Source organism: Heterodontus francisci, chromosome 1 (genome assembly GCF_036365525.1).
Source record: "Heterodontus francisci isolate sHetFra1 chromosome 1, sHetFra1.hap1, whole genome shotgun sequence".
Lineage (NCBI taxonomy): Eukaryota > Metazoa > Chordata > Chondrichthyes > Heterodontiformes > Heterodontidae > Heterodontus > Heterodontus francisci.
The window spans coordinates 287,205,840-287,221,026 of record NC_090371.1 but is presented as its reverse complement, the minus strand read 5'-3'; the positions used below and the strand labels follow the sequence as shown (position 1 = coordinate 287,221,026).

General features: G+C 46.9%; 1 protein-coding gene across 1 annotated transcript in view; it reads left to right on the top strand.

Moving 5' to 3' along the window:
- LOC137373117 (diacylglycerol kinase theta) overlaps nt 1-15,187 on the top strand; it is a 296,078-nt gene that overhangs the window by 150,023 nt on the left and 130,868 nt on the right. The window contains exon 16 of the mRNA XM_068037996.1: nt 7,130-7,281. Coding sequence (XP_067894097.1) covers nt 7,130-7,281 — 152 coding nt within the window. The remainder of the gene's footprint in view (nt 1-7,129; nt 7,282-15,187) is intronic.

The following is a 15,187-nucleotide window of genomic DNA, read 5'->3' as shown; positions in this document are numbered from 1 at the left end:
AAATCTCTCTGTACATCAATTTTCCCCAGGACTTTTCCATTTACTGTATACTTCACTCTTGAATTGGATCTTCCAAAATGCATCACCTCGCATTTGCCCTGATTGAACTCCATCTGCCATTTCTCTGCCCAACTCTCCAGTCTATCTATATTCTGCTATATTCTCTGACAGTCCCCTTCACTATCTGCTACTCCACCAATCTTAGTGTCGTCTGCAAACTTGCTAATCAGACCACCTATACTTTCCTCCAAGTCATTTATGTATATCACGAACAACAGTGGTCCCAGCACAGATCCCTGTGGAACACCACTGGTCACACGTCTCCATTTTGAGAAACTCCCTTCCACTGCTACTCTCTGTCTCCTGTTGCCCAGCCAGTTCTTTATCCATCTAGCTAGTACACCTTGGACCCCATGCGCCTTCACTTTCTCCATCAGCCTACCATGGGGAACCTTATCAAACGCCTTACTGAAGTATACTGTATACGACATCTACAGCCCTTCCTTCATCAATCAAAATTATGAGGGGCCTAGATAGAGTGGACAGGAAGGACCTGTTTCCCCTCACAGAGAGGTCAATTACCAGGGGCACAGATTTAAGGTGATTGGTAGAAGGATTAGAGGGGACATGAGGAAAAACTTTTTCACCCAGAAAGTGGTGGGTGTCTGGAATTCACTGCCAGGAATGGTGGTGGAGGCAGAAACCCTCAATCCTTTTAAAAGTTACCTGGACCTGCACCTGAAGTGCTGTAACCTGCAAGGCTATGGACCAGGTGCTGGAAGGTGGGATTAGATAGGACGGCTAGTTTTTTTTCAGCCGGCACGGACACGAAGGTCTGAATGGCCTCCTTCTGGGCCCTAATTTTTCTATGGTTCCAAGGTACTGACCCTCCAACAGCGTGGCACTCCCGCAGTACTGACCCTCTGACAGCGCAGGGCTCCCTCAATACCTCCTGCCATTGCAGCTGTCCCTCAGAACTGACCTTCCGACATTGCGGTGCTCCCTCAGTGGAGTACTGGAACTGTCGGCCTTTATTTTGTGCTCCAGTCTCTGGAGCAGGAAAATAGTGATTGCCATTGATGTAAATGAGGGCAGAGCTGTAATGATTACCTCTTATTTTCAGCGAGAGTAATGGTGCAAAAGTCCTAGCAAGATATGGAGTGTCATAATTTATGGTGCACTTACTTGAAAGGGAAAATATGCAGGGCTAAGGGGAAACGGCAGGGGACTAGGACAAATTAAATAGCTTTAAAAGAGCCGAGACAGGCGTGGTGGTCCATATGGCCTCCTGTGCTGTGAGATTCTGTGATTATGCACTTGTCTCTGCTTGGGACTTGATTACGGTTGCTGAGTGAATTCTGACACTTTAACTTGTCCTTAGTTTGGTTGTATTGTACTGTCACAGTAGAGGGCAGCACAGCATTATGACAATATGAAGTTCTGTGAATGGCTGGAGTGGGATCAGAATGGACCTGGTCCACTCTGAAAGGTCGCATCATGGGACACCCTCCCTTTAGATATTTTCTTACCCAAGAGATGTCCCATATGGCCCTTTGCATTTGTGCAGTCGATGAAAGTGAGTCTTTTGTGCAAGTGCTGAGAAAGCTGCTTCAACAAAGGACCATTGAAGTGCCAGGGAGTGAGTAGGGAAACAGGAGTGAACACCATGGCTCATGGAAAAAAGCACTGACACAAACTTGATGGCACCTGTTTTTGTGCTGGAACATTCTTTGATGCTTTTTAAAAAAAAAAGTATTTAGTGCAACACTTGTAGAATCACCTATTCTCCAGATAAATGTTTAGTCGTCATAATTCATCAGAGTACTTCAAAATATTTTCATTATCTTTAATAAAAATGCTTTTTTGATTTTGTAACAGGCTCTTGTGTTTTTGCCATAGAGGTTTACTGCCAAAAGGAGGCCATCTGACCAATCATGTCTGTTCTAGCTCTGCAATAGAGTCCAAGAACTAATCTCACTGCCCCACTCTCCCCATAACTCGGCATCAATCTCAAACCAGCTCCACACTTCGCATAGCCCAAACTAAACCCACTGCCCTACTCTCTCCCCATAGCTCGGTATCAGTCCCAAGCTAATCCCGCTGCCCGGCTCTCTCTCCACATCGCCCCACTCTCTCTCCACATCACCCTCCCCCCCGCTCTCTCTCCCCATCGCCCCGCTCTCTCTCCCCATCGCCCCGCTCTCTCTCCACTTCGCCCCGCTTTCTCTCCACTTCGCCCCGCTCTCTCTCCACATCACCCTCCCCCCCGCTCTCTCTCCACTTCGCCCCGCTCTCTCTCCCCATCACCCCGCTCTCTCTCCACTTCGCCCCGCTCTCTCTCCCCATCACCCCGCTCTCTCTCCCCATCGCCCCGCTCTCTCTCCCCATCGCCCCGCTCTCTCTCCCCATCGCCCCGCTCTCTCTCCCCATCGCCCCGCTCTCTCTCCACTTCACCCCGCTCTCTCTCCACTTCGCCCCGCTCTCTCTCCACATCACCCTCCCCCCCGCTCTCTCTCCCCATCGCCCCGCTCTCTCTCCCCATCGCCCCGCTCTCTCTCTCCCCATCGCCCCGCTCTCTCTCTCCCCATCGCCCCGCTCTCTCTCTCCCATCGCCCCGCTCTCTCTCTCCCCATCGCCCCGCTCTCTCTCTCCCCATCGCCCCGCTCTCTCTCTCCCCATCGCCCCGCTCTCTCTCTCCCCATCGCCCCGCTCTCTCTCTCCCCATCGCCCCGCTCTCTCTCTCCCCATCGCCCCGCTCTCTCTCTCCCCATCGCCCCGCTCTCTCTCTCCCCATCGCCCCGCTCTCTCTCTCCCCATCGCCCCGCTCTCTCTCTCCCCATCGCCCCGCTCTCTCTCTCCCCATCGCCCCGCTCTCTCTCTCCCCATCGCCCCGCTCTCTCTCTCCCCATCGCCCCGCTCTCTCTCTCCCCAACGCCCCGCTCTCTCTCTCCCCATCGCCCCGCTCTCTCTCTCCCCATCGCCCCGCTCTCTCTCTCCCCATCGCCCCGCTCTCTCTCTCCCCATCGCCCCGCTCTCTCTCTCCCCATCGCCCCGCGCTCTCTCTCCCCATCGCCCCGCTCTCTCTCTCCCCATCGCCCCGCTCTCTCTCTCCCCATCGCCCCGCTCTCTCTCTCCCCATCGCCCCGCTCTCTCTCTCCCCATCGCCCCGCTCTCTCTCCCCCCATCGCCCCGCTCTCTCTCCCCCCATCGCCCCGCTCTCTCTCCCCCCATCGCCCCGCTCTCTCTCTCCCCATCGCCCCGCTCTCTCTCTCCCCATCGCCCCGCTCTCTCTCTCCCCATCGCCCCGCTCTCTCTCTCCCCATCGCCCCGCTCTCTCTCTCCCCATCGCCCCGCTCTCTCTCCCCATCGCCCCGCTCTCTCTCTCCCCATCGCCCCGCTCTCTCTCTCCCCATCGCCCCGCTCTCTCTCTCCCCATCGCCCCGCTCTCTCTCTCCCCCCATCGCCCCGCTCTCTCTCTCCCCCCATCGCCCCGCTCTCTCTCTCCCCCCATCGCCCCGCTCTCTCTCTCCCCCCATCGCCCCGCTCTCTCTCTCCCCCCATCGCCCCGCTCTCTCTCTCCCCCCATCGCCCCGCTCTCTCTCTCCCCCCATCGCCCCGCTCTCTCTCTCCCCCCATCGCCCCGCTCTCTCTCTCCCCCCATCGCCCCGCTCTCTCTCTCCCCCCATCGCCCCGCTCTCTCTCCCTCCCCATCGCCCCGCTCTCTCTCCCTCCCCATCGCCCCGCTCTCTCTCCCTCCCCATCGCCCCGCTCTCTCTCCCTCCCCATCGCCCCGCTCTCTCTCCCTCCCCATCGCCCCGCTCTCTCTCCCTCCCCATCGCCCCGCTCTCTCTCCCTCCCCATCGCCCCGCTCTCTCTCCCTCCCCATCGCCCCGCTCTCTCTCCCTCCCCATCGCCCCGCTCTCTCTCCCTCCCCATCGCCCCGCTCTCTCTCCCTCCCCATCGCCCCGCTCTCTCTCCCTCCCCATCGCCCCGCTCTCTCTCCCTCCCCATCGCCCCGCTCTCTCTCCCTCCCCATCGCCCCGCTCTCTCTCCCTCCCCATCGCCCCGCTCTCTCTCCCTCCCCATCGCCCCGCTCTCTCTCCCTCCCCATCGCCCCGCTCTCTCTCCCTCCCCATCGCCCCGCTCTCTCTCCCTCCCCATCGCCCCGCTCTCTCTCTCTCCCCATCGCCCCGCTCTCTCTCTCTCCCCATCGCCCCGCTCTCTCTCTCTCCCCATCGCCCCGCTCTCTCTCTCCCCATCGCCCTCCCCCCCTGCTCTCTCTCTCCCCATCGCCCTCCCCCCCCCACTCTCTCTCTCCCCACCGCCCTCCCCCCCCCCCCCCCACTCTCTCCCCATTGCCCTGTATTAGTCACTAACTAATCCACTGCCTGTGGCAAAGTATTTCCTGCTGCTTTATAAAAAAATCTCTCCCAACCCCTTTCCTCACTCTCTTAATAACAATATTAAGTGGATGACCAATCAGGGGAAATAGTCTTTACATATTCAATCTGTCAAAGCCTTCATAATTTTAAAAACCGCAATTAAATCTTTTCTTGACCATCAGTGTTCCAGTGGAAATGGTCAATTCCAATGGACTACCCATTGATTGCAATGGACTGGGAGCATTGGCTATTGATTACAACTGACTGGGAGCAATAGCTATTGATTGAAATGGACTGGGACCATTAGCCATTGATTTTAATAGAAGGGGAGTGTTACTGTTCATTGTAGATTTTTATCCCATTGCCTCTGTCAATAAAATTTGCACTGTCGATAATTTTACTGGGGGGAATTTCCCTGTTGGTTTTGGAAATTAGATGATTGTCTCATCCAGTGACGCATTGGCTGCACTGATGACAAACTTCTAATAAATACTCTAGAGACTCAAAACAATTGAATGGTACCTAATTGAATATTACAGATCACTGTCACTGGATCAAAATTCTGGAATTCTCTCCCTGACAGCCCTGAGGTTGTATCTATAGTAGTTCAAGAAGTGTGCTCATCACCTTCTCGAGTGTAATTAGGGATGGGAAATAAATGCTGGCTTTGCCAGCAATGCTCACATCCCATGAACGAATAAAAAAAACCATTACATTCTCAGGAGACTGAGGAACTTTCATTTTAGGTATGAGACCAAAACATTGCAACATCAAGTGTAATATTTCTTTTTCTGTTCTGCCAATTTCTATCGTTTGTCATTAGCTGATTTCACAAAAGACACCAGGTAAGTGTTTGTTGTAGAACATAGAATAGAGAGCCACATATAGCCTTAGTGTGTATCTTAGCCTATGTGTGTAGAGGACTTTGTCCTTGTGTTTCCTGTATTGTTATATCTGTGCATATGGAGCCACCTGTAATACTCGTGCAAAGTACTGGACAACTGCTGTTTCAAAAGATTAACAATTTGCAGCTGAAAGTGCCTCCAATATACGAGGATAAGTTCAATGAGGATCCTGCCCTGTGCAGATCAGAGAATTAGGCATTGAGAATCATTGTCTTTGACCTGCAGTCCTCCTGATTTTCTAGTGATTTAATGATCTGAAAGTTAGAAACACCACAAATCTCCGTTCAGCACTCCTCCCACGGCTGGCTGTACACTGGAAACAGATTTTCCCCATCATTTACGTATCTTAAATACATGTTTTTTACATCAGCTTCAAACAATATCTGAAATAATATAAAAATAATATTTAATAGTATTTAAAGATATACTGTTGCAGTGGATGCAATAAATCCATTTCTTTCTGTATTTTATGTGTTTGTGTTACATAATTGCACTTCTAAAGGAATTAGCAATTTTGTGAAAGTTTATTAAGTATGAAAATGATTCTTAGTTATTTCATTCTGGAACGTGAACTGCTTTCTGCAGAATTTGCTTCATTTATCAGATCACTTGCTGCTTCTAAATATCTAAATTATATTAATTATAGAGTATTAAATTGGCAGTTGAGTTGACTCGTGAGCATATTAATCCCTGCGTGTTTGCAAAATGCCTCTGTGAAATTTCTGCTAAGGGCTGCAGAATAAGAACATTTGAGTCAAAAGCAAAATACTGCATTGGAAATCTGTAGTAAAAACAGAAAATGCTGGAAATACTCAGCAGGTCTGGCAGCAACTGTGGAGAGAGAAACAGAGTTAATGTTTCAGGTCGATGAACTTTCATTTGAACTCAGGTCTGACATTGATCTGAAACATTAACTCTGTTTAGTTCTCCACAGATGCTGCCAGATCTTCTGAGTATTTCCAGCATTTTAGTCAATTCTGGTTATGAACCCTTAGTTAGGAAGCTTTGACTGGATTTCTGCCTCTGTTCCAGTGTGGAGTCTTTACTTGGATAGTCTGACGCTTCAGATGAGGATAAATCACATATCATTACCAAACATCATATTTGGCTGTAATTGAGAACTCAGTAACACTGGTGTTGCCAGACTCATTGTGTCATTAAAATCTTTGTTATGACTTTTATATTTAGATAAGTCCACCAAGAAAACTGAATTATAAAAATATTTATGACTAACACACAGTATTCTCTGAAAACTAAGATGATGATTTTGTTTGTTTACCTGTTGTCACTCAGCAGGATCTACATAGGTAAGACATTAAACTGCTCTTGATCACACAACTAGCTTGGGCATCAAGATAGTGAGTGCTTTGGGCACAACACTGGAATGCACCAAGACCAGCATAACCATACTATACAACAACAACTTGCTTTTATATTACATCTTTACCTAGTAAAACGGAAAGGAACATTGAGGAAATATGAAATGTGATTTACCCAACGTAAATTGTGTGTCTTAATTGTTATGTTCACTGCACCTGACACATCCAATGATGTTAGTTGGTTATGTTTCCTTTCCTAATATATATCAAGTGTCATTAATACCTGACACACACATCACATGTTGGTCGGTAATGCTCGCAGTTCCTTTCACAAATTGAGTGTTAGTTTATTATCTTCACTGTCATATGTTATTAACACATGGCACATTTTGAGTGTTAGTCAGGTAAGTTCACTTTACCTGACACATAACGCATGTCTTTAGACAGTTAGTCTCACTTTGTAGACTTACAATCAGTCAGTGTTTTTGTCGAAGTTCATTAATAACTATCTTTTTTCTGTCAGATCCCACAGCTACCACAGGACTCCTATCCTCTCCTTCTGTTTGTGAATCCAAAGAGTGGAGCCCTTAAAGGGCGAGAGCTTCTGTACAGCTTCCGGAAGCTTCTGAATCCTCATCAGGTCTTTGACCTTTCTAATGGAGGGCCTCTATCTGGGTAAAGTCATTTTGTACAGGATATCTTTGCCAGACAAAGGATTAGCATTTTAAAGATCTCTGAATATTCCTGCACTGAATGTCATTCAACTTCCACTGAATGCATTGCATTGTGGCCTAGCCTTTGACCTTTGGTTGCCTCTCTGACTCTCTTTACTTTGGGCAATAGCTCCAGCCCTCTCATTGATGAGACTCAGGAGCATGAACTGGCACAGACACGATGGACCGAATGGCCTCCTGTGCTGTAGCATTCTTTGATTCTATGATTTTCCAAGAATGGAAAAACTTGTATTAAAAGAGTGCAGTTTGAAATAATGCAGAAACAAGAGTTTGTTGGGTCAGAGCTTTACAAAACATAATGTTTCCTTCAGAAAAATGAAACTTGTGGCTCTGATGCTGAAATAAGGATGCATCTAACAGATTTAACACTAGGCTTAAACAACATCACAAATATAACAAATGACTCAATTTCCAGTTACAAAATGTAGCTTGAAGAGTCACTTTTAACTGAAATTGCTTTTAATGCATATTAAAGTACTTGTGCCTAATGGGTTTCTCGATTTGTTATCAGCTCCTGCGATCCAACTATATAGTCCATATAGGCTGTGTAACATGAATTCACCTCACCCACACAAACATGTTTCAGGCAAGAGAAGAAAGCCTGTGATTTAAATCAATGTAGAAAGGGCGGCACAGTGGCGCAGTGGTTAGCACTGCAGCCTCACAGCTCCAGGGACCCGGGTTCGATTCTGGGTACTGCCTGTGTGGAGTTTGCAAGTTCTCCCTGTGTCTGCGTGGGTTTTCTCCGGGTGCTCCGGTTTCCTCCCACAAGCCAAAAGACTTGCAGGTTGGTAGGTAAATTGGCCATTATAAATTGTCACTAGTATAAGTAGGTGGTAGGGAAATATAGGGACAGATGGGGATGTTTGGTAGGAATATGGGATTAGTGTAGGATTAGTATAAATGGGTGGTTGATGGTCGGCACAGACTCGGTGGGCCGAAGGGCCTGTTTCAGTGCTGTATCTCTAATAAAAAATAATAATATCTTAACATAAGAGATAGGAGCAGGAGTAGACCATAGGGTCCCCCAAGCTTGCTCCACCATTCAATACGATCATGCTGATCTACTACCTCAACTCCACTTTCCTGTCCATTCCCCACATCCCTTGATTCCCTAAGAGACCAAAAATCTGTATTTTGGTCTTACATATGCTCAAATGGAGCGTCCACAACCTCTGGGGTTGAGAATTCCAAAGATTCACAACCCTCTGAGTGAAGAAATTGTTCCTCGTCTCAGTCCTAAATGATCGACCCCTTATCTTGAGACTATGCCCCAGTGTTCCAGATTCCCCAGCCAGGGGAAACATTTCCTCAGCATCTACCCTGTCAAGCCTCACAAGAATCTTGTATGTTTCAATGAGATCACCTCTCATTATTCAGAACTCCAGAGAATATAGGCCCAATTTACTGAGCCTCTCATCATTGGACAGCCCTCCTATCCCAGGAACCAATCTAGTGAACCGTCGCTGTACTGCCTCCAATGCAAGTATATCCTTCCTTAAATATGGAGACCAACTTTTTTTTCATTTCATGGTATGTGGGCGTCTCTGGCCAGGCCCGCATTTATTGCCCATCCCTAATGGCCATGAGAAGGTGGTGCTGAGCTGCCTTCTGGAACTGCTGCAGTCCATGTGGGGTAGGTACACCCACAGGCCTACTAGGAAGGGAGTTCCAGGATTTTGAACCAGCGACAGTGAAGGAACGGTGATATAGTTCCAAGTCAGTATGGTGTGTGGCTTGGAGGGGAACTTGCAGGTGGTGGTGTTCCCACACATCTGCTGTTCTTGTCCTTCTAGTTGGTAGAGGTCGCGGGTTTGGAAGGTGCTGCCTGAGTAGCCTTGGTGCGTTGCTGCAGTGCATCCTGTAGATGGTACACACTGCTGCCACTGTGCATCGGTGGTAGAGGGAGTGAATGTTTGTGGATGGGGTGCCAATCAAGCGGGCTGCTTTGTCCTGGATGGTGTCGAGCTTCTTGAATGTTGTTGGAGCTGCACCCATCCAAGCACGTGGAGAATATTCCATCACACTCCTGACTTGTGCCTTGTAGATGGTGGACAGGCTTTGGGGAGTCAGGAGGTGAGTTACTCACCACAGAATTCCTAGACTTTGAGCTGCTTTTGTAGCCATGGTATTTATATGGCTACTGCAGTTGAGTTTCTGGTCAATGGTAACCCCCAGGATGTTGATAGTGGGGGATTCAGCAATCGTAATGCCGTTGAATGTCATGGGGAGATGGTTAGATTCTCTTGTTGGGGATGGTCATTGCCTGGCACTTGTGTGGCGCAAATGTTACTTGCCATTTATTAGGCCAAGCCTGGATATTGTCCGGTTCTTGCTGCATTTCTACACGGACTGCTTCAGTATCTGAGGAGTCACGAATGGTGCTGAACATTGTGCAATCATCAGAGAACATTCCCACTTCTCACCTTATGATTGAAAGAAGGTTATTGATGAAGCAGCTGAAGATGGTTGGGCCTAGGACACTAGCCTGAGGAACTCCTGCAGTGATGTCCTGGAGCTGAGATGATTGACCTCCAACATCCACAACCATCTTCCTTTGCGCTAGCTACGATTTCAACCAGCGGAGAGTTTTCCCCCTGATTCCCATTGACCTCTGTTTTGCTAGGGCTCCTTGATGCCATACTCTGTCAAATGCTGCCTTGATGTCAAGGACAGTCACTGTCACCTCACCTCTTGAGTTCAGCTCTTTTGTCCATGTTTGAACCAAGGTTGTCATGAGGTCAGGAGCTGAGTGGCCCTAGCAGAACCCAAACAGTTCACCAGGTATGGTCTCACCAAAGCCCAATACAATTGTAGCAAGGTTCCCTTATTCTTGTACTCCAGTGCCCTTGCAATAAAGGCCAGCATGCCATTTGCCTTCCTAATTGCTTACTGCACCTGTGTGCTAACTTTGTGTTCCTTGCACAAGTACACCAAAGTCGTTCTGAACATCAATATTTAGAAGTTTCAGGCCTTTTATAAAAAATTCTGCTTTTCTATTCTTACAACCAATGAGACCAACCTCAAACGTCCCCACATCATACTCCATCTGCCACCTTGTTACCCACTCACTTAACCTGTCTATATCTCTTTGCAGCCTCCTTGTGTCCTCCTCACAACTTGCTTTCCCACCTAGCCTTGTATCATCAACAAACTTAGATACATTACTCTTGGTCTCTTTGCCTGCCCTTAATATAGATTGTAAATAGCTGAGGCCCCAGCACTGATCTTTGTGGCACTCTACTAGTTATAGCCTGCCAACTTGAAAATGCCTCACTCATCCCTACTGTCTGCTTCCTGTCCATTAACCAGTCCTATATCCATGCTAACATATTACCCCAATTCCATGACCCCTTATCTTGCATATTAACTTTTTGTATGACACCTTATCGAATGCCTTTTAGAAATCCAAGACGACATCTAATGGCTTCCCTTTATCTACCCCACTAGTTACATCCTCAAAAACTCTAATAAATTTGCCAAACACGATTTCCCTTTCATAAAGCCATGTTGACTTTGTCTGATCATGTGACTATTTTCTAAGTACATTGTTAAGACTTCCTTAATAATAGATTCCAGTATTTTCCTGACGACTGATAATGGACTAATCGACCTGTAGTTTGCTGTTTTCTCTCCGCCTCCTTTCTTGAATAGTGGTGTTACATTTGCTAACTTCCAATCTGCTGAGACTGTTCTAGAATCTAAGCAATATTGGAAAATTATAACCAGTGCATCCACTATATCTGCAGCTACCTCTTTTAGAACCCGAGGATGTCGGCCATCAGGTCCTGGGGATTTGCCAGCTTTTAGTCCCTTAAGTTTCTCCAATACTTTTTCTCTGCTGATAGAAATTGCCGTAACTTCCTTACTCTTATTAGTCTCTTGGTTATCCTCTATTTCTGGTATGCAATTGTGTCTTCTACTGTGATGACAGAAAATATTTGTTCAATGTCTCTGCCATTTCCTCATTCCCCATAATCCTCAGACTTACTGCTATTCTTCTCAACATTCTAAGCCTCTTTTAATGTAATACTATCCTTAACTTCCTTTGTAAGCTACAGATGGATCTTTCTTGCTGAGTTTTTGTTTTTAATGGAATGTATTTTTGTTGAATATTTTTAATTGTTTCTTAAAAGTTGGCTACTGTTTATTTACCTTGTAGTATATTTACCCAATCAACTTTAGCCAGCTTTCCACTCATATCTCTGTAATTGGCTTTGTTTAAGTTTAAAATTCATGTTTGGAACTGAAGTATGTTGCTTTCAAAATTCAGTTGTGTTATGATCACTTTTCCCCCAGAGGATCTATTACTATGTAATTACTAATTAAACCTACCTTATTGCACAATTCTAGATCTAAACTAGCTTTATCCCTAGTTGGTTCCACAATGTATTGTTCCAGGAAACTGTTACGAAAGCATTCTACAAATTCATCTTCCAGTCTACCTTTGCCAATTTGATTTGTCTAGTCTATATGAAGATTAAAATCCACCACAATTATTACATTGTCTTTGTTACAAGCTCCAATTATTTCTTGTCTAATGGCATAACTACTATTAGGGGGCCAATGATCTACTCCCACCGGTGTTTTCTGACCCTTTTTACTTTTATTCCTAATCTCCACCCATACTGATTCTACTTCCTGATCTTCAGTACTGTCCTAATGTCATCCTTTACCATCAGGGCTACTCCTCCTTTTCCATTCTGTCTGTCTTTTTGAAATGTTGTGTACTCTGGAATATTTATTTTCCAACCTTGGTCACCTTGTAACCATGTCTCTGTAATGGCGATTAGATCCGAAACCATTTATCTCTATTTGTGCCACAAGTTCATCTTATTGCGAATGTTTTGCGCCTTCAGGTTAAGATCCTTTGATTTTAATCTTTTACCACTATTCTGATGCATGATTACCGTTAAACTCTCTGTCCCTTCCTGTTCCACTCTGCTTGTCTTTACCCAATTCGCTACACTGCTATATTGCCTCGACTTTCCACTTTAGATTTCTAAATCTCCTTTCACCTGACCCTCCCACCCCCCACTTTTTGTTTAAAGCCCTATCCACAGCCCTAGTTATATGATTTATCAGGACACTGATCCCACCCTGGTTTAAGTGGAGCCCATCCCAACGGAACATCTCCCTCTTTCCACAGTAGTGGTGCCAGTGCCCCACGAATTGAAACACCTTCTTCCAACACCACTGTCTGATCTCCATATTTAATTCACTAATCTGCTTGACCCAATTGGCGAGTGGCTCAGACAACAATCTAGAGCATTTCAGCTATGAAGAGAGACTGGATAGGCTAGGGTTGTTTTCCTTAGAGCAGAGAAGGCTGAAGGGGGACCTGATTGAGGTATATAAAATTATGAGGGGCATAGATAGGGTGGAGAGGAAGAAAATTTTTTCCTTAGCAGAGGTGCCAATAACCAGGGGGCATAGATTTAAGGTAAGGGGCAGGAGGTTTAGAGGGGATTTGAGGGAAGTTTTTTCACCCAGAGGGTGGTTGGAATCTGGAACGCACTGCCTGAAGAGGTGGTAGAGGCAGGAACCCTCACAACATTTAAGAAGTATTTAGATGAGCACTTGAAACGCCATAGCATACAAGGCTACAGGCCAAATGCTGGAAAATGGGATTAGAATAGATAAGCTTGATGGCCAGCACAGACATGATGGGCCAAAGGGCATGTTTCTGTGCTGTATAACTCTATGACTGAGGTTCTGCATTTTAATTTGAACCCTAACTCCAAAATTCTCTCAGTGGAACATCATTCCCAGTTCTGCCTATGTTATTGGTTCCGATGTGGATCACAATAACTGGATCCTCCACCTCCCATTCAAGGCTTCTTTGCAACTGCAAAGACACATTTTTAACCTTAGCAACGGGCAGGCAAGACAACCTTCAGATCTTCCAGTCGCAGTTGCAGAGAACAGTATCTCTCTCCCTGACTATACTGTCCCCTATCACTACCACATTCCTTTTCACTCCCACCAGTTAGATGGCTTCCATAGCCATGGTGCTACGGTCAGTTTGCCCACCCACCCTGCAGTCCTTGTTCTCATTCACACAGGTAGCAAGTGCCCCACACCAACCTGACTTGCACTCTCACACCCACAGGTCCTCCTCAACACTGCCACACACAGCACACACTGGGATTCTCAGTGTTGTGTAACACACACAGCACACACTGGGATTCTCAGTGTTGTGTAACACACACAGCACACACTGGGATTCTCAGTGTTGTGTAACACACACAGCACACACTGGGATTCTCAGTGTTGTGTAACACACACACAGCACGCACTGGGATTCTCAGTGTTGTGTAACACACACAGCACACACTGGGATTCTCAGTGTTGTGTAACACACACACAGAGCACGCACTGGGATTCTCAGTGTTGTGTAACACACACAGCACACACTGGGATTCTCAGTGTTGTGTAACACACGCAGCACACACTGGGATTCTCAGTGTTGTGTAACACACACACAGCACGCACTGAGATTCTCAGTGTTGTGTAACACACACAGCACACACTGGGATTCTCAGTGTTGTGTAACACACGCAGCACACACTGGGATTCTCAGTGTTGTGTAACACACACACAGCACGCACTGGGATTCTCAGTGTTGTGTAACACACACAGCACACACTGGGATTCTCAGTGTTGTGTAACACACACACAGAGCACGCACTGGGATTCTCAGTGTTGTGTAACACACACAGCACACACTGGGATTCTCAGTGTTGTGTAACACACACAGCACACACTGGGATTCTCAGTGTTGTGTAACACACACAGCACACACACACACAGGAATTCTCAGTGTTGTGTAACACACACACACAGAGCACGCACTGGGATTCTCAGTGTTGTGTAACACACACACACAGAGCACACACTGGGATTCTCATGTTGTGTAACACACACAGCACACACTGGGATTCTCAGTATTGTGTAACGCACACACTGGGATTCTCAGTGTTGTGTAACACACACACACGCAGCACACACTGGGATTCTCAGTGTTGTGTAACAAACACACGCAGCACACACTGGGATTCTCAGTATTGTGTAACGCACACACTGGGATTCTCAGTATTGTGCAACACACACACTGGGATTCTCAGTATTGTGTAACACACACACAGCACGCACTGGGATTCTCAGTATTGTGTAACACACACACAGCACACACTGGGATTCCCAGTATTGTGTAACGCACACACTGGGATTCTCAGTATTGTGTAACACACACACAGCACACACTGGGTTTCTCAGTATTGTGTAACACACACACTGGGATTCTCAGTGTTGTGTAACACACACACTGGGATTCTCAGTATTGTGTAACACACACACTGGGATTCTCAGTATTGTGTAACACACACACTGGGATTCTCAGTATTGTGTAACACACACACACACAGCACGCACTGGGATTCTCAGTATTGTGTAACACACACAGCACGCACTGGGATTCTCAGTATTGTGTAATACACACACACACAGCACGCACTGGGAGTCTCAGTATTGTGTAATACACACACACAGCACGCACTGGGATTCTCAGTATTGTGTAACACACACAGCACGCACTGGGATTCTCAGTATTGTGTAACACACACTGTGATTCTCAGCACTGCGTAACACACACACACACACAGCACACACTGGGATTCTCAGTATTGTGTATCGCACACACTGGGATTCTCAGTATTGTGTAACACACACTGTGATTCTCAGCACTGCGTAACACACACACACACACAGCACGCACTGGGATTCTCAGTATTGTGTAACACACACACAGCACACACTGGGATTCTCAGTATTGTGTAACGCACACA